At 42.2% G+C, this 19,877-nt stretch overlaps 1 protein-coding gene across 1 annotated transcript; it reads right to left on the reverse strand.

Moving 5' to 3' along the window:
- Positions 1 to 716: 716 nt before the first annotated feature.
- Positions 717 to 18,174, reverse strand: fbxo38 (F-box protein 38). Its single transcript, XM_084718563.1, has 21 exons — positions 18,030 to 18,174; positions 15,134 to 15,343; positions 14,824 to 14,957; positions 14,135 to 14,298; positions 12,804 to 12,969; positions 12,127 to 12,402; positions 11,338 to 11,431; positions 10,782 to 10,912; positions 10,305 to 10,475; positions 9,577 to 9,719; positions 7,565 to 7,799; positions 6,530 to 6,733; positions 6,267 to 6,422; positions 5,182 to 5,886; positions 4,363 to 4,463; positions 3,722 to 3,824; positions 3,075 to 3,241; positions 2,286 to 2,431; positions 1,392 to 1,495; positions 1,103 to 1,216; positions 717 to 954 (listed from the first exon to the last, which is right to left on the reverse strand). Exons 2-21 carry the CDS (start codon positions 15,265 to 15,267, stop codon positions 776 to 778), a joined length of 3,627 nt encoding a protein of 1,208 aa, XP_084574689.1. The 5' UTR covers positions 15,268 to 15,343; positions 18,030 to 18,174; the 3' UTR covers positions 717 to 775.
- Between the last annotated feature and the right edge of the window lie 1,703 nt (positions 18,175 to 19,877).

The raw sequence follows: 19,877 nt of genomic DNA on the forward strand, positions 1-19,877 counted from the left end.
CTGCTCAGACAACCGGGGTTACGCTGTCGGTCGTGGCCTCAACGGCACATAGAGCCAGGCCTCTATTTGGAACAGGCCTATATTAGAGACAGGCCTTTATTTGAAACAGGCCTATAGTAGAGACAGGCCTTTATTCCAAACTATCTCAGGTTAAAAGCCAATATTTTCATTTCTCTAATGAAAATGTACATCAGGCTGAATCTACAATTGAGCCATAATCGGTGGTGGAAATTATATATATATATATATACATATATATATATGACCCAATTTTTTTCTTTTACTCACATCTTTACTCTTTGTTCAAATAAAAAGAAAATCAATGTGTCATGTGCATCATCCAAATGTTCCAAACACACCTTAGATGATCCACTTATTTTCCCATGAAACTGAAAAAGAGTGAAAACTAACTGAGCCTCCAATCTGGTCCTAATGAACCAAATCACGTGTGTACATTCTTTGGAAGAGTTTTTGCAAAGTGCCTTCGACATGTTGAGTTTTGGCCACTTCCACAGTCCAAATCATCTTTGGCGGCGCCCCCCAGTTCCACTGGATTGTAGTTTTTCCTTCCTTCATGAAGCTAGGCAGGTCTCTGAATCATCGTGTGTGTGTGTGTGTGTCAGTGTGTAAGAACACGTCTGTGACCTGCACATTTCCACAGCATACAGGACTATAAACCTCTCTGTGTGTTTCACAGTCAGGAGCCGAGGCACTGCTGCAGCAGGACCGCCGTCTGCTGGGATCCCTCCTCATGCGGCGGGGTGATTTGTGGTGTCTAGATGTAGTCATCATCCACAGGTTCTCCAGGTGTATCACAGTGATGGAGGAAGACGACCACCACCCTCTGAAACACTCCTCTTTTGTTCTGTCGGCGCTCTGAGATCTCCTCCCCGATGGTCTCCATGCAGATGTCAGCTGACAGCTGGCCTTTCCGCCGCGGGGCGTAGATGGTGGCTGACACAACACAGAGGAAAACATTTCAAACACTCCCATCCCTCTATGTACAGGAACAATTGTAATGACAGGTAGATACTAAGAGCTGTGCACATTTAGGGAAAAAGCAGATGCTGATAGGACAAATGGCTGTATTGACTGCACTCACTGCTTTCATCATCCTCAAAGTCATAGCGGGCGTAGCTGTTGGGATCAGCTGCTCTCAGAGTCCTGAGCCAGGGGAAGTCTGTTATCATGCTGTAGGGAGCACCATCCACCACTCCTGCACAAGAACATCAGAGAAGACGGGTCACTTTTAACTAAAATCAGCAACAGAATGCACTATACATCATCTAAATGTGTTACTGGGTACAAAGCAAAAAAAAAGGTTGGTGCCTGTCTACCTTCAGGGGTAAACTAGGAATCTGTGTGGGTTAATGCATGTGTGAGTGTATTACCCTCCAGTGTATAGATATCCCTGCCCCAGGGGTATCTGGGATACTTCTTCACATCCTCTTCTGTCCTGGTGGCCTCTGGGAAGAACTCATACTTGATCAACTCTCTGAGAGAAAAACAAAGACATGACAAAATGTTTCACTTGCATTTCATTAGATAAAATTAGAGCGATACTGTTAACTCACTCATTAATATTCTGCTGATAACTGTTTTAAGTTTCACTCCAGACACAATTTACGTTATGCCATATAAATTAAAAAGTTTTAAAAACTCCTGGAAGCACATTTACTTTTTCTCCCCCATTGAGAGATTCTGCATCCGACCTCATGGCTTATCCACCGGTGAGAGAGCAGTGTGCATCAAGATGGCTAGCATTAGCATTAGCATTAAGCTCAATCATGTATGGCTGAATCTCTCCATGTTTCCTCTCAGTCAGACGCATCAGAACAGTGAGTGTCTTTAATTTGTTTGTTAGTGAAATGTAACTGAGAGATAATGCTAACTCTGTACTAACTGTTCGCTCTGTGCCGGAGGTTTCTGGTTTCTTTGTCCACCACTACAGCAACTGGCTTTTGAATATGGGCCATATTTGAATCTCACATTTCAAGGAAGTGCACAGACATCTCCTCCTTCAGTAGAGGAATGTGAAAACACCCTTCTGGTGACAAAGTTTGACCTTGACTACACTGACTTGTATCTAAGCAGACATTTTAGGGACATAAACATACAAAGACACAGTTTTGGGAGGAGGGGATCTTAACACAGGAAGCTCCACGAGCCTGTTTGATTTTGTTCTCTTTAGTGTTTGAATGTGCAAGCATCTTCCATGTCCTTTTGTTTTCAGATGGACAGTGAAAACATGTGATGTGTGTTAGAGAGACAGAGATGTTACTCACTGGCTGATGTTGGCTATGGTGTCCATCCAGCTGCGAATGCGAACCTTATTGCGTATATTTGGTGGGTTGCTGAACTCGTGCACTATAGCGATGTGATAGGGATAGGGCCCCTGGAAGAGCTGACGCTCCAACGCTACTGAGTCAATCTGATGAGAGGAGAGAGAGAGAAATGAAGACATGAGTGTTCAGTGAGGGCAAAGACACTGAGACAAGAGACAATCAGGTTCAAATATAATATAACTTTAACATTACTGAAAGCTTACTATACCTACACTACATATGTATTAACTACATAAAACTGATTTACCAACTAAAAGCAGCTAAGACTGGTTGAAAAACCAAAATCATCCAGGTCTAAAATTATAAAAAAATATATCAGTGTAGGATTTTAGTTTTGTTTCTCCTGTGGTGCAAAAAAAACATATCTGAATTTAAGTTTAATTCATTCAAATGCTGACAGCAGTGTTTGTCAGATCTGTTTTACGCACTTGATGGTGCATCTTTTTTACTGATCATAGTCGCTATAAAACGTTTTCAATTTACAACAAATTGTCACAATAGAAATTCCTCCATTACTTTAATTGTGAAGCAGCAAAACCAGGAGATGTTGGGTTTTCATCAGCAGTAACTTAACACAACTTCTGAGTTAATCTGTTGTAATACTGCAGGTGGCCACTGAGACAAACAGGCAGCAAGACTGAGCAGCACGACTACGCTCAACTCTATAAATACATTCATGACTCGGATTCAGTTTTTAAGGAAAAAGAGAAGACAACGCAGATTACCAACCTGGTGCATAGGTCGCATGTAGATGATGCGGTTCCTCTCAGGAGGCATTCTCAGTATCTGATCCAGGACCTGTTCCATGTCCAGCTTCTTGCACTGAGCGTAATCAAACCTGTTCACTATGGGAGCGCTTTCTACCCGCAGCTGCTTCAACACTCGACATCTGGTGGCTGCAGAGAGGGATGACGCAAAGACACGGCGCAGTTTGTGACTGAATATAAACAGCTGGTAGTTGTGTTTTAAAGCTCAACATGAAGTTGTTTGACTCACTTATATCATCACAGGTTACTGCAGCTGGATACTGATACGTCTGACCTAAACCAAGCTGTCAGTACTGAGGCAGCTGCAAGGTTTACACTGGATATTCAACATGGCAGACAGTGTGGAGACTGCATTTAGTCATATTTACAGAAGTTTACGACATATTAGGTCCCCTTATGAAAGGTTAATTCAGTAACTTATACTGTACAACACTCTAAAAAGAGGGTGCCATTCTATCGGATAATCAGATTAAAAATGGTGCCATTACAACATATCCTCCAGTACAAGGTTTTCATTGAAGATTAAAAGTAGATATTTAGTCAAAGTGATCAAAAAATAAAAGTGATAAAAACATCAGTGTAAGTTATTAATGTCCGTGTGTTATTTACCATGAATGAACATCATCTTGGGACAGTCTTTGAGGACCAGGTCAGTGATTCCACAGTTGGTCAGTGTGATGCCCACCAGGTTCTTACTCTTCAGAGACAAAACCTGCACAAGCAAAAAGCAGCTTAGTCACCAACACTTACAGAGGATACACACTGTCACAGTCAGTGTTATCTGCTCCTCACATCCTGGCTCAGTGAAGCTCACATCATGTTGGTGTTGCTGAAGTAAAGTCCACAACAGAAAAGCAGCAGAGGAACCGAAGACATGTCTACATACGTTGGGTTTGTTTCATTATTGAGAAACAAAACATGAGGAAAAAAAGTTCCTCTGAGCCCCTCCTGCAACACTCTGGCTCCCCCCAGGGGAGGAAAGCCTTCAGAATATTTTACAATGTGAACTTTTATTATAGACTACGTATGGTGCATACAGGAAGTGTTCACCTCCACCCTCAGACCTGAATGACAGTGAATTGGTTTCACAGTTTGAACACAGATAGACAGTGACTTTAAGACTATAATGTCACAGTGAAGACAAATGTTTACAAATTGGATTGTGTGTGTGTGTGTGTGTGTGTGTGTGTGTGTGTGTGTGTGTGTGTGTGTGTGTGTGTGTGTGTGTGTGTGTGTGTGTGTGTGTGTACCTGTACATGGTCGTCCTCAGTGACCGGGTCAGAGGTGCTGGTTGATTTGTCAGCCATTCGTTTCCTCCTCACTGCTACTCGAGGCCTGGCTCTTGAAAGATCTACAAAACAGAAATTGTAAAAACGTCTCCTTGAACGATACAAAAGTAAGCAACACTCAAACAGTGTTCACATTAAACTGCCAGACAACAAACAGGCCCAGCGGAAGTAAACTATTTAAACAGCTGTAGGCAATTTAAAAGCATATTCCACTGATTTAACATTGCACATCTATAAAAATGTCAGGCTCAGAATGAATATTTAAAAAAAAGAAAAGAAATTACAACCAACGCAGCAGAACCAGAGATTAGTGACAGACCAGTCCGGTCGACTACACAGACAGCCAATTGGCTGCCATTCGGGGATAATCAGGGATATAAAGACATGTAAGATTAAAAAAAAAAAAAGAGAGCTACCTGAAGTCAAAAAAATACGGCTGCATAATATCATATAACCATGTGATGAAAGCCTGTGCTGTGCACTTCTTTTTTTCCTCTTTTTCAAAAAATTGCCATTTGGTTCTGCAGTTTGGATATTGCACTTGGCCATACTTCAGTTTCTATAATATTGCGATTAACTGTGCAGCCCAAGAGAATGAAAGAATAATCTGCAGGTTCATTGATAATGTGCACCCCGCCCCCCTCCACTAACTGACACAGAATTAGTGCTTCACTGAACCTGCTGCACACTAACATGAAAGCAGAGGTGCAGCTAAACACAACCAGCGTCTGAAGTGATGCTTAGTGGAGACGTGCTCTGTGTGCGGAACTTCAGTCTTACCTGTCTCAGGTACCAGGGATACAGAAGACATACGGGTACACGATCGGGTCAAAGGTCGTCTGGGAACAAAGTCTTTGTCTGTGGCCTGACCCTGCTGTGGACCTGAGCCAGCAGAGACAGACTGTCTCTCTCCCGGTCCAGCCTGCAGTGCTGCTCTCCTGGGAGCATCTGTGGGGTCCAGACTGTCCACACCAGCAGGACCAGAGCTCTTTCTCACCCCCGCCTCCCCCGTCTGCGCTCCAGAGGGGCCCACTGTGCCGTCACTAGTCCTGCCAGTTCCTGTAGCTCTGTCAGTAGTTGTTGTTCCTCTGTGGGAGGTTCCCGCCACCACCCTCCCACATCCACACGCCTGCCTGGATGTGGGTCCCCCTGGTCCACCCCTTCCCACTGACCCGGTCACTGGCTTCACTCCAGTCCTGCCTGCTATCCCAGCACTCCCAGCGCTCCCAGCACCCACAGCGCCCCGTGCTGTCCCACTGTCAGTCCCGGGCCGTGCACTGGTCTCCCCGGCCTCAGTGGCGATTCCTTTACTGCTGCTCCTCTTGCTGTTCTCAGCCGCAGCCTTCATGTCTGCCTTGATCTGTTCACTGGTCACCTGACAGCTCTTCTCACAGCTGCTCTCCGACACCTGAGCCTTCTGATCCGTTGAGGACGCCACAGATACCGCCACGTTGTTGCTCCGCCGTAGAGGAGTCTTTCCTTTACCTGCAAACACACACACACATTCATGTGACACTGCTGGAACACTCTAATCACTCCAAGTTGATAAACCAAGCTCTTAACATTTATGTGTGTTTTTTAACCTTTTCTGCTGTTTTCATGTGTAGCTGTGTGTCTGTGTGTGTGATCTGCAGTAAATCCTATAGTGGACTTTTTGAGTTGTCTGTCTTTTGCTGGATTGGACTGATTTTTTTAGGGTTGAGTGGAAAACAAAATACACTCTTTTCTGAGTAGAAGGGTTAGGGTTAGGAACTCTAAGATGTTCAGTACTCAGTATCTACTGATACACAAAGTTCAGGTATGGAATCAGTATTGGAAGGAGAGAATGGTAGTTAAACATCTCTGGTTGTGTGCTGAGTTAACACCTTCTGTGCAGGAAGCTGGTCGTTGTAAACAGGAAGCTGGCATTAGCCTTGAAACAAGACCCTCCTCTTCCTCACTGTCCGAGTCGGAGATGACCAGGGGGGGCTTGGGAACAGCGACACCAGCTGGTCTGCACTGCTGGACTAAACCACTGGGACCTGGAGGTGGGGGAACATCAAAAGTAAGAACAGATTTCTAATATGCGGAGTAAGAGTGTGAGGAAAACTGTTCCTCTGCTAACCAGGACAACAGAGCAGCTCCAAACCTGCTTGCTCCTCATCAGGAGGTTGTGTTGTTGCAGCTGGACGACTGGGTCCTGGAGATGCATCAGCTTGCTCCACTCGCACCTCCTCATCTGCTCCTTTCAGCTCTATCTGAGGCTCCGCCTCCATATTATCCTCCTCCAGCATCACCTCCTCCTCCTCCTCCTCCTCTTCCTCATCCTCCATCCCGTTTACCTCCACCGGTGCTGTGAAAACAAACAAAACTTCTTGAATTAGATTCATAGAGGTTAGGTTTCCAGGCCCAATCAGTTGTCTAAAAATTGTTGTTTGACAGCGATCTGCTGAATATTCTGCTTTCACATCTTTATCTACTTACCTATGTCACCAACAGACCTGGAGCTTATCCACAGCTCATCTCTAATTGCTAATAGTGGACTGAGGAGCCTATTTTTTTGTGCACATTCATGACTGTATGCTGAAGGATCTCTGTGATCCACAATTTTTTAAAAACCTTAAAAAAACAACCTTTTTTCTGGCTCCGCGCCGGCGACAGCTGTGGCCAGAGGCATTATGATTTCGGGTAATTTCATTTCTGTGCATGTTATCTCAAGAACACCTTGCAGGATTTCCTTTAAACTCAGCACAAATGACCACTATGGGCTCCAAGATGACTTGATTAGATTTTGGTGGTTAAAGGTCACAAGTCATGTGATTTTAGCTATAACTCAACAATTCAGGCTCGAGAGTAAATGCTTATAAAGAAATAGTTACACCAACACACTACAATACACTGAATGCTCTTTTCAGGTTGTCTGATGGAGATCTGCAGTCTGAGTGACCTCTGCTAGTTGATGTCACCACAGTTACAGGTCAAATTTAAACTGCCATGATTCAGAGTTCTTGAGTCTGACTGCTTCTTTTCGCTCTTGCTGTGTTTCTAAGGAATATTTAAGATTGTTGGCAATAAGTTAAGTGTGAAATGAATAATAAAAAATGATAAATTTAAAAGCCACAGTCCTTGATGGCAATGAGCTGCTGGGTTTTGATGACTGACTGAAACTGCAGGAGGAACTTGCCATTGTGCTGCTGCTGCTGCTGCTGCTGCTGCTGCTGTCGCCTTTGGTTGTTGTTGATGTTGTTGTTGTTGTTGTTGACAGGTGGAGGAGCAGGAGGCAGGTTGGCTTCATTGTTGTGGTGGTGGTGATGGTGGTTGTTGTTGTTGTCGTTGTCGTTGTTGGAGTTCTGGTTGCTGACCAGTGCAGAGGACACGCCGATGCCAGTTCCTGCACTCAGGCCCACCCTGGCACAGCCCTGACACACAAACACACAATGCATCAACACTTTGTTACACAGATCAGGTATCAGCCACAATAGGATTTCTTCGTCTTTGCTGTTTATTATAAAATCTAGTGTTTCTGTATACATGCAGTTACGGTGGGCTGGTGATTCAGTGACAGCACTAAAACTGCTCATAACCACTCATTAAGTATCATGCATGTGCTTCACAATAAATGCATTCTGATGTAAAGGTAGCGGTAGGCCGCGCTGTGAAGGCAGACATGTTGAAAATGACACAGGAGCTAACATGTGCAAGGTTTCTACCCTTTCTGTCAGAATTTTGTTTTGAAATATTGCAAGACTGCACTGCAAATGCTGAGTGTTGCACTTTAAAATAATTTTTACAACAGTTTTTAATGTATCCCAACAAAGGTGAATGGCTCAGAGAGCTAGGACTGACCCAACATCTTACTAACAACATATTTCTTGCAACAGGAATTAAAAAAAAAAGAGCAGTTTGGCAGGTTGGTTTTAGTAAATGACAGAGAACGAAAAAAGAGGCACACACAGCTGGAGTGTTTAGATGAAGAGCTGCAGAAGCGTGTATGTAATCAATGGAAGCTGTGGTGTGGGCACTGAGGACAGCTGGTGCAGCATCTCTGATCACAGCAGCTCACTGCCGTGTCTGCAACACCAGCAAACCTACAGCAGCTGTACACCTGTGAGTTTGTCAGGTTGAACAAATGTGATGGCAGCACTCAGGTCAGGATATGGAAAACTTAACTGGGGTTGGCGCATTTTAAAGTTGCAATCTCGTAAACTGTCAACAACAGTAAGATGAACAAATTCCCAACCCCAAAATGAGTAATGTATTAACATCTGGAGTTATAGTTTACTTCCTACTTTAGTCACATATTTTTGCTTTTTACTGTGATTCAGTAACAGGAAACACACACTGGTGATAAACATTTAAAATTACATATATTTGTATAGTCATAGATTCTGAACCCGTAGAACATAAGTACTTATAATTATCATTATGGTTTTATATCTATGGGAAAAACATGTTAGACAGTTTTATTCAAAGCAGAGAATCTGAAGGGAATCATTAAAAATGTGACATTAAAACCTCAATCAAAGCCAAGTTATAAATGATCATTTAAAAGACAATGCAGATGATATGCTGTGTTATACCCCGACACTGACAGGGACTGTGAATTAGTCCACCCTGGGATCTACCAAGGTTCCTCCATTTTCTTCCCTGTTATTCAGAATCAGAAATACTTTATTGATCCCTGGGAGGATGTTAGTCAATTGTCCCCCTAATCAGGGCCCATACTCTAAATATAGCTACAATCAGCAGCTGGCAGGGACAGATATCATGGCAACGTAAAAGTGCAACAGTTATTATAAATAATGCTTGAGTTATAACAGACTGCAAGGTCACCAAGCACAATTACACATCAATTCTTAGAACATCTGTAATGAATTCATGTTTAATAGTCTGAAAGAAATAATATTTGTTCATGAAGCAGATTAAAAACACTCTGCTTGTCTATGATCTGGTGATTATTATTATAATAGTTGAGAGGGAAACAGTTGATCATTTATAGTTCAGAGATAAAGGCTGAAGGGTAGACGTGGGATTCATGCTCAACACAGATATATTCCAGAAAACACTGTAAGCATGTGTGAGATATGATCCATGAGCTGCATAAATATAAATATGTGTGAAAAGTCCCTGTGTGTGTGTGTGTGTGTGTGTGTGTGTGTGTGTGTGTGTGTGTGTGTTTATGGACATAGTGTATACCTTGGGTGGTTCTCTGAACATCTGGTCCAGACAGATAAACTCCAGACTGGGCAGTAACTCTATGAACTGGGAGAAGGATTCCAGTTTGATGGCATGACAGCGAACCAGGGTGAGATCAACAAGACGGCTCCATCTGGACTGATCTGAGGACAGAAACGTAACAGCTACACACAGTGCACCACATGACTTCGTCTTTCAGAGGCGCAGATGAGAGACAGCAGCAAGACGAAGGTTCTACTCAGCTTACAGCGGTTTCTTTGTTGTATACACAGACATTTGGGGGTTCAATCATCCACCTGGCACAAAGCAGCGCGCAGCACGGCGCAGCTGTCATTGCTATTGTCTGACCAACACAGCTGTCAATTTCTCAGCCAGTGCCCAAATTGTGTGAGAAGCAAATGTGCTTGCGCCTATCTGTGCATTCATGGGTGTGTTCATCTTAAAATGAGGTGTGGTCAGGTGCAATCCTGCCACATTGCTATCTGGAGGCAGCAGAAAGCAAGTGCACCAGTGACAAAGGCAGAGTGGCAGGTTCACAACATGCGTACACTCTGCTTCTACAGTACTGCACTTAATCCAAAAGTCAGGTAACTTCAATGACTGTTTAAATCTAACAGGATCAGTTAGGATCTGTTAAATATTAGGCCCGTGGACATTAATGCGTGACTGAGGTTTGGCAAACAGCGCTGAGGACTCGGTGCAGACAGTGAGTCAGGAGGGTGTGTTACCTGTGATCCAGTGGTGAGGGTTGTGCAGGTGAGGACAGTTGTAGATGAGGAGGTATTTGATGTTAGTGAACACCTCGTTCACCACCTTTATGCCGATATCGGTGATGATGCCTGGGTTCTCAATGACGTCAGCCAGACCGTACTTCACCAGCTCCGAATGACTCATCTTACCTGAATTTAGACACACAAACACAGATAAGACATTATGCTTTTACACACACCTGTAAACTAAACTAAACCAGAATTAGACTTTCTTACAGTGAACTTTAGATTTTTAAAAGTTGCGGCAATTTATCTCAACTCTATCAGTTGCGGCAGGAGTGTCCTGATCATCATTTCCTGTCTGCGTCTGTACTGTGACCAAAAGGCAAAATGCCAAAAAATGGTCAGGAGAACCCGTAAGAATCACTTATTTCTGAGGTGAGAGAAAGTACCCAACATTCTCTGAGAACATGATACTTTAGAGAGGGGACTAACATTGCAGCAGGAACTCGTCCACGTATCCCAGATGAAGTGTCTCAAACTGAGGAAACTCTAGTTCAGCCATTTTGAGAGCTGAGAAGACTCCATCTTTTGTCAGTGAAGGCTGGATGCGCAGCTCATGAAGCCTGTTAAAAAAACACAGAAATCATGTCATTAAATCGATGGTTTTATGCTACTTCATATTAAGCCATAGCCAATACTTTACAACATGTCATGTTTTCTATTAAATGTTAACAAGAACCCCACAATGTGCATTTAAATAAAAGTTCTAATATATGGACAGCAAGATACTGCTGTGATAATTATTCTGACATCATGTTGTGTACTGATTATACTGTGGTGCCCACAGATATTTGTAATGTTGACAGAGCACGCTCCGTATGAGGAGCTGTATATAAATATAAGTATTACCGAACTTCTTACTTTCAATGTTGAGACTTTGTTACAGATTGCTTTGCAAGTTTCACCAACATGAACAACACATAAAGCATTTGCGTTTTGCTTTAAAATCATGAGCTGTCTATGGACCAGCGCCAGTTTAAAGAAGCACCTGCGAGCAGCCGTGATGATGAGGTAGCCCAAGTCCACTTCCAGAGCGTTCTTACAGGCTCCGAACACAATGGTGTGCAGGTTCCGAAATCCTCCTGGAGACACACACACAGCATATACATTGTAAAAATATTCCAATATGAGTAAAGGTCCTGCATGCAAAATGTTACTTTAGTAAAAGTATTACATACTATTAGCAAAATACACTGTAAACATTAAAAGTTGTCATTGTGTCTGTCAGTGTTTTACTATTATGTATTCTGTTTTGGGAAGAATAAACTTAGTCTCCAGAAACGAGCCAATGAGATGCAGCAGCGAAACTACAGTAAGCTACATGTATATACAGTACTGGGCTGTTGAATTATACACAGTCCAGGCATTTAAATGTGTTTGAAACAGTCATGCTGTATATTTGAACATTAAAATAAAATTCTGTAAATAGCGAGGCTGTCGGTTTCATCACTTTATATTTATGTAACTAACTACAGATGCCAATTACATGGTAATCTGCATGAGAAATAAGGTAAAAGATAAAGAACATGGTTTGCACTGGACTGGAAGGGTATGAAAAACTGTCATTTCAAAAGTAACTAAAGCTGTCAGAAAAATGTAGAGGAATAAAAAGTATATTTGTAGTGGAGTAGAACTAGAAAGAAATACCAAGACCAAACCAAACCAACAACGAATCCTACTAACTAGTTTGTTTTTTTTTTCAGTCCTGATAACAAGGCACTGAATCACTTCATTAAAACACACATCCCTCAGGTTTATGAACCCATGCTCTTCTCACCTGACCTCCAGCTGTCCTCCACCACATGCTGGATCAGCCCTCCCAGGAAGGGCACCCTCACCAGCTCCAGCTGCTCCAGGTTCCGGGCTGATGCTAAACCAGTAACCAGAGGGACATACTTGAGGGAGTTGGTCGGCCCTGCACAGTTCCGCATGACGAAGGTTCTCAGGCTCACACACAGAAAGTCCTTGAATGGCTGTGGTTTGGTGAGACGGACCCACTTCAGGTACAGGTGGCGCAGCATGGACACACAGGGAATCTCTGGGACATTCACACCTACAACAAACACACAGCATGTGACGTACACTCATACACAAACAGTCTTATTAAAACTAAAGCAGCGTGGCCCCTTCTGAGCCAACAGGGGAACTTCTCTGACCCGGGTGTTCATCACAGAGGTCATGAACTAACAGCGATGAGGCTGAGTTATAAACACATAAATCACACAATATTACTGCAATGAAGGCTCACCTCAATGCCACCTTTGTGTTTTTAAAGTCATCAAAGTATTGCCGGCATAAAGCCACACCAAAGATACAACATTCCTGCCTTAAATAGGCAGTGTGGAAGGGGCTGGTATTTCTTACTAGTTTACATTACGTTGTATTTCAGCTATTTCAGCTTAAAATGTTGAGGCAGCAGCAGGAAGTGTCAGTGTGTCGTCTTGTCCTCCTTACCCACTAGATGCAGGGTCTGGATCTTGGCAGTTATAGGGATAGTCAGTTTGTTCTCAGCAGGAATGGGAAAAGCCCCGTTCCGGTTGCGGAACTTTCCCAGGATGTGAACCTGAGGCATGTAGTTCCATATGGCTTCCACCAGCTCCAGATGAGACGTCTCCACACCCTGAAATCAGATCAAATCACCTTAACAATCTTCATCAAGGTCAATTACGAGCTTTGTTTATTCAACCCTATTTCGTTAGTTTTCCTCGGTAGATAGAGTTTGCTGAGTTGTGATATCACTAGCTCACCTCTCATCACCATCCACTGAGGATGTCTGACATGCACTTTAAAGCTTTGGAAATAACTTCTAAGTAGTTAGTACATAATATACTGTATTATCCTGTGCAGAGTATGACAGATGGTCTAAGCCAAAAGGTTTGGGCCCAATCCCAATGTCCACACTGATCGACTCGCAGACTTTGAAACACATTCCCGATAAGTCTGCAAGACCTGTCCCTCTGTCAAATCATGTAAGTCCATGACAGACTTTTTGAGCCCTGTATGCACACTTTCCAAAGTCTGCATTTCTGCACACTTTGAAAATTACCCACAGTTCATAGTGTTGTGACATTACATAGGTCAGCACAGGAGCCCCAGAAGCTCAGCTCAGAAGCACTGCTGAATATCTTCATTTCATTATTCTGTGTTCCAAAGTTTTTTTGGGGGTGAACTATCCCTTTAAATGCCTTGGTTGTGTGGGCAGTGAAAAACACAAAATAAAAAGTCCCAAAACCACAAGGTAAGGTGACATGTCTCAAAGTGCTGTCCATTTCTCACAGTCGAGCACTTCCAGGAGGTGTCGGATAAATCCAGGAGGGTTCAGGTGTACAGCGTGAGGAGGGACACTGGGATTGGGCCATACTCTTTAAAAAGCACAGTTTATCTTTACAATGGAAGTTAAAAGGCCCTTTGAATATTTCTGATCTTCATCCTGTTTAGGGTTTACACTCCTCTCTAGAAGCAGACTACCTCAATAAGAACGCAACAATGTTGGTGACTGAAAGGAACAACTAACTCATGAGGATCTACAATGCTTCCTTCAGCCTCTCACTAGAGCAAAAACTGACCCTCTGCAGACTAAAAAAAATTATCACAAGCCTGTGGGGCAAGGACTGGCTGCTGTGTGTCACAAAGTACACAGAGACAGAGGCTCATTTCGCTGATTAAAACACCAGCAACCAAAGAAGAGGGGCCAGTCAGTAGATTCATTTGTTGGTTAGATTGAAAACTTGCATCCTCTCAGCTCTGTGTGATGTATCAGTGCACCTCTCTGCCTACATACTGACCAGCAGATTGGGGCAGGCTTGTAGTGCCTCCAGGACTCCAGGTATACTGAAAGCCTCGTAGCCTCTGACTCGTCTTCTCTCCAGGTATCGAGGGTGGAGGCCATACAGCTGCTCCAGGTCAGGCATCTTCTTCAAGAGGAGCAGAAAGCTGCTGTCTGTGAAACCTAAACCAGAAGACACAACACGGTTTATGCTTATATAATCATATAGATATGAATGGTGACACGCAGGGCACAATATGAGCACCAGCCTCCAGCCAAAAGCTTGTAAAATATGTAAATAAGTGGCTGGTAGATTTGCTTCTGTCACCAGTCAAAAAACAGCCACCTGACTGGCTGGTAGAATCTGAACAGTCACTTGCCATTTAACCAGTACACAAAAAAAATATTTTGCACCCTGGTGACACACCCATACAAAGCATGGTAAACAAATGTGCACTGTATCTTGACCACTCCAACATGACACATGTCAAATCACAAACACAGCACCTAATGTTCCGATATCTATGGATTTATCTCCCCACTGACGTCAGTACAGCAGAGTCACTGTCCATCTTTCATGACAGACAAATCACATGATAGAACTTCCTACTGTCATTTCGTTAAAACAAGCAGTTAGACTTCATCACTGGACATACTTTCAGTCACGTTCTTTGTCAGGGATGCAGAGTTTGTGCTGTGAGCTCTTACCTGAGGGCATGTACTCCCACCAGCGACCAGCACACAGATCCACCACCTTGACCACTCTCAGGTACAGAGTTACAGCTTCTCGAAGCTTTCTGGACAGACACTCCATACACATGATGTCCTTCATGGGAAGGTACCTACAAAACCAAACAATGTTCAAACTTTTAATCGTTTTTTTCAAACATCTTTCACATAGTAATCATAATTTTAAGTTTTTAAAACAAATAAAACCATGGATATTGTAGAATCCCACCCAGCCCCAGAATATACTGTAAAGTACACAGCAGGATGGTATAGCTGCAGGTCATTGTACCTGAATATATGACAGAGGACTTCATGAGACAGCTCATTGATGTAGTCTTTGGGCTCACTGGGTCTCAGGACCAGTTCCTCTCCACCACTGCCCCCTACAGGCTGGAGTTTAGAGGCCTTCCTTCGAGGACCCATCCCTGCTCAGGCCTCTATGCACACGCTTCCTCCCTCCTGCAGCCTGGAAACTATTTCCAGAGCATGAACCTCAGTTCTGGACAAACACAGTACAAAGGAGGACAAGTTAATGGGAGTAAGGGAAGACCATGCACATTAATACCAGCAACTCAGTTCAGTGTCTGCTTTTCAACAAACCTTAAAATATTGCACATCTTTCATACATTATTGGTATTCTTCAACTCTTACAGCCAGCAATGCAGGTCAGCATCAGTTTTTCAACATTCAGCATTCACACCACAATTTCTTCAGAAATTGCCGCCTCTAGTTACCGTAGCAATCTCATCAGCTGAATCTGAACCCCCTTTAAATGTCTGGCTATGTCATACTGATTTTATCAAGGTTCTCTCAGTTTGGGCTTGGATACTACAATTTTATAACAGAGAGCCTAAATAAATACAAACTGGTACAGATTTTGAAATATGTGGGTTTACATCAGGGGTCTATGGAAACTCCACTTTCAACTGTCCCAGTCTGAACAACCACTGTCCTGAACTGAAGTTGTTGTTTGCTTCATTCTGTAGTGGATTTTCAAACTGCACTGCAAAAAGTGTAATCCTGTTTCTTTTTGGTATATACACTGCTCAAAAAACACTGAGGGAAAACTTAACCATAATAGTAGAACACCAAGTAAATTAAACTTCTAGGACATCTATCTGTCCAGTTACGAGGCGTGAGCGATTCTAAATCAATTTCACCTTCTTTGGTGCAAATAATACCCACAACAGGTGGACAGGAGAGGCAACAGCAAGACAACCTCCAGAAAAGGAATTTGCAGGTGGTGGTGGCCAAAGACCATTTCTCTCTCTTTATCCTTCCTGACTGATTTTTCTCTAGTTTTGCATGTAGCTAGTGCCCTTGTCACTTCTGACAGCATGCAGCCATGTTAGCAGACACTGTATCATTGTGTCCCAGCTGCTTTAGTCCCAAAGACATCCTTAATTTTAAGCACTAATCATGGGACTTTTAGAGTCCGGTGTCTTCAGGATATCAGTCAGGATATCTCAGCCTCTCTTGCAACAACTTTGATAACTCGTATCGGTTGTGAGTCCAACAACTTCATGGAAATGCAGTAATACATCACTGTATAGGCTACATTCAAAACCCTAATAATGTCATTGATCATCTATTGTGTTATATTTAGACATGCTTCTAGTGCAACTGTTAAAGGGACAGTTCACCAAAAAACAAAAAAAATCAAAAGTCATTATCTACTCAATCTCATACTGATTGAAGGCTAGGTTTACCTTTTTTCTCCAATTACACTTGAAGGTCAGGTTTAGTTTTTTAGTCCACAAAACACTGCTGGAGTTTCACAGGAAAACAGCGCTGCAGCACCTCCCCAACAATAGAAGTGAATGGTGACCAGTTTTTAAATGTAATAAACAAATGGGGGGAAAAAACAGACTAAAATGCCTCTATACTGCTTGTCTGGCAGAATCTAAGACTCCTAAAGCCCTGACATGCTGTTTGCACACCAGACACACCACACACACTCAGTTCCAACAGTGTGCATGTGCATGTGAATGTGGCTCTAAGCTAAGGATCTACAGTAAAAATTTAAACTATAAACATGATGTAAATGACATATTTCAAGTCAACTTGACATATCCATGTTTTGGGAGACTTTGATCACACCAGCCGAGCAGTATGGAGGCATTTTATGTTTATTTTCTGTTGTTTTTTTTTTACATTTGAAAACTGGTCACCATTCACTTCCATCGTTTGAGAGATTTTGCAACATTGTTTTCCTGTTTAAGTCCAGCAGTGTTTTGTGGACTAAAAAACAGAAACCTAACCTTCAGTCGGTGCGAGACAGAGGAGCTAATGACTGAACTTTAACTTTTGGGGTGAACCATCCCTTTAAGATCTCATTAAATAAGAAGGGGTTTCAGACGTTTGGCTCAGAAGTAGTAGGGATTTTTCTGAGCCGTTCGTAAACGCATCAGAAAAAAAATAGTTGATTGTTGAGTCATTCCCATGTCGTCATTCCCGTGTCTCTGCAGACAGACACCACCTCACACTGACACTGGGTCAGATGCTACATATTTGTTTAGGAAAATGTCGCCTTTAAGTGCATGTTACTGCACCAGTACCGACACAGTTTAAATGGAACCTCGCCCTCGTCAGTGAGTAAGGATGACTTACAAAAACAAAGAATGTGACTAACAGCAGTTACTTAAATGTAGGCGAGACTTCCGTCAACACACCAGTGAACTACTCAGTAAAGTTTTGTGCCGTCAGGTAACTTTAACACCAATTCTCATTATTTTCAGACACACATGTGGATTTAGCTTAAATGCCAGTGTGTGCACATTTTACAGTCCAAAAGGGAACAGCTCACCGATGGCACGGTTAGGTAGGTTAGGTAGGTAAACGCATGTCAGTGTATGTGTGAAGCTTTGAGCACAATCACCAACACAGCGCCCCTTCTTCATGTGTGTTATCCAGCTGACGAACAGTAGACACACAGCTTTATCTGCACGGTGACAACGGACTAACGTTAACGTTAAAGACGTGCCGTTAGTCCACAGCTGTCAGACTCGCTGAACGTCCCCATGCTGTAAAGTTCTACCTGCTCTTTGTCAAAGCTAGCTTACAGTTAGCATAGCCGCGGCTAACAGTGTACACAAAGACAGAAGCACACAGTAAACAGTAGAGAGAGCACGCCGACTGGAGCCGTATCAGCCTCAACACGGCCTGTAGCCGTGGAGCTAACATACCGCTGAGCTTCTGTCAGAGCCGCGCTGGTGTCGCTTCTCTTCAGCCATCCTGTGTTACAGCAGAGCTCGGGCGAAACACTCCAGCTCCGCTTTAGCACTTTTTCTTCTCTGTCGTCTTCTTCTTCTTTGTGTTTGGAGGCTCGGTGCAAACCGACATGAAGGCCGCACGGCGCCTCCTACTGTCCCGGAGTGTGCAGCGTCAGCATGACTGGAAAAAAGGAAATAAATACCAGATATGAACATGGAAGACACAAAATTACAAACAAACTGTTAGGCTAACTGTAATTAGTAATTTAAACACTTTTTAAAGTTGATTAACTCAAAGGTTGGACACGATCGGAGCTTAAATATAGTTAGTTTTACATGTACTCTTTCATTACAATTAAATTAAAATAACCGATTAAGCTAACTCAAATAATTTCACTAAATGCAACAACTTTCATTTATCACACACTGAAAAAGTTTAGAAAACTCAAAATTTCAAGGCTACTTACTTTAATAGTTTTTTTTTTAGTTTTGACTCAAACTCAAACTCTTGGGTTTTAGAAAAGTTAAACTGACTAAATATCTTTGGTTGAGATGGTTTATTTTTCTGTTTTAGATAAACTTGAGTGTTTGAGTTTTTGAAAACCCACTGTAGGACTACAGATGGAACTTAGCATCTCGCTAAATCTGGTGCTACCATGTTTTCATTTCTTGTAAAAGATCAATGTCTTTGCACACTGTCCTTTTATAAATCAAATAAACTAAACTACTCTAAACTAAACTGTTGAGTAAAATCAGGTCCACAGCTCAATTTGAACATTTTTTGAAATACAGATTTCTGGGAAGGGATTTCTAAAACTCAAAGATTCAAGTTTATCAAAAAAAAAAGAAAAAGAAAAAAGTAAATGATCTCAACAAAAGATAAGTGGGCAAATGTTTGTTAAGTTTATTTCAAAACTTAAGAGTTTGAGTGTGATTTAAAACAAGTTTTCTAAACATTTTTTAGAGTACAGAACTAGTGTAAAAACTCATTAGATCGTGTTCAGTTAAGTATATGATATTTCATATCAACCAAAAAGTTTTGTTTAATAAATACAAAAAAGGGAATTCTACTGGAACTCATCATTTTTAAGTTATTAGAATTTCTAAACCAATTCTCCCTACTTACAATTAATTAATCTGATCATTCAGTTTTACAGTGTACAGCTGGGGAATACATAAACAGGCATAAATAGATAGATATGTACAGGGCTTTGATAAGATCAGTACTTGATTATGGGTGTTTTGTCGATGGGCCAGCAGACACGTCTCACTTAAAGGAAGAGTTCATCTTAAAGTCTCTCTAATGTAATGGAACTGAAGTAGCACTCTGCTTGTGGTGCTCAAAGCAAGTGACATTTAATCCATTATATTAGGGAGAAGGCAGATATCTCTATGGCCAATATCTTCAAAACTTGGCTAATGGCACTACAGGCCAGGGGAAAATATACTTATTTTTAACTTTGGGGTGAACTGTCCCTTTAAACGAGCGGAGGTCATTCAGAAGAGTGCAGATTTCTGCAAGGGGACCTGAAAAGAATATCTGGATATAACCCCTTTTTAATCACTGACATTTTGATTAAGAACTGTAATTTAATAATTTTTTTTCCCCAGTAACTGTACTGGATTACGGTTACATTTATTTATATATGTTTTCATTTTATTTATTTTTTGTAAATTAAATGTAACTAGTTAAATGCAAATTATTTCCAGTGAGAAACTTGTTGTCTTCACTCAGAGACTGTTTTATGGAGAAGTACAGACGACAGCTACAGAGCTGAACGTTACAAAGTTGACCTTCAAGCCTTTGCACGTAAAATGGAG

This window comes from Lutjanus erythropterus, chromosome 5, assembly GCF_056507025.1.
Source record: "Lutjanus erythropterus isolate fLutEry1 chromosome 5, fLutEry1.hap2, whole genome shotgun sequence".
NCBI classification, from domain to species: Eukaryota; Metazoa; Chordata; class Actinopteri; order Lutjaniformes; family Lutjanidae; genus Lutjanus; species Lutjanus erythropterus.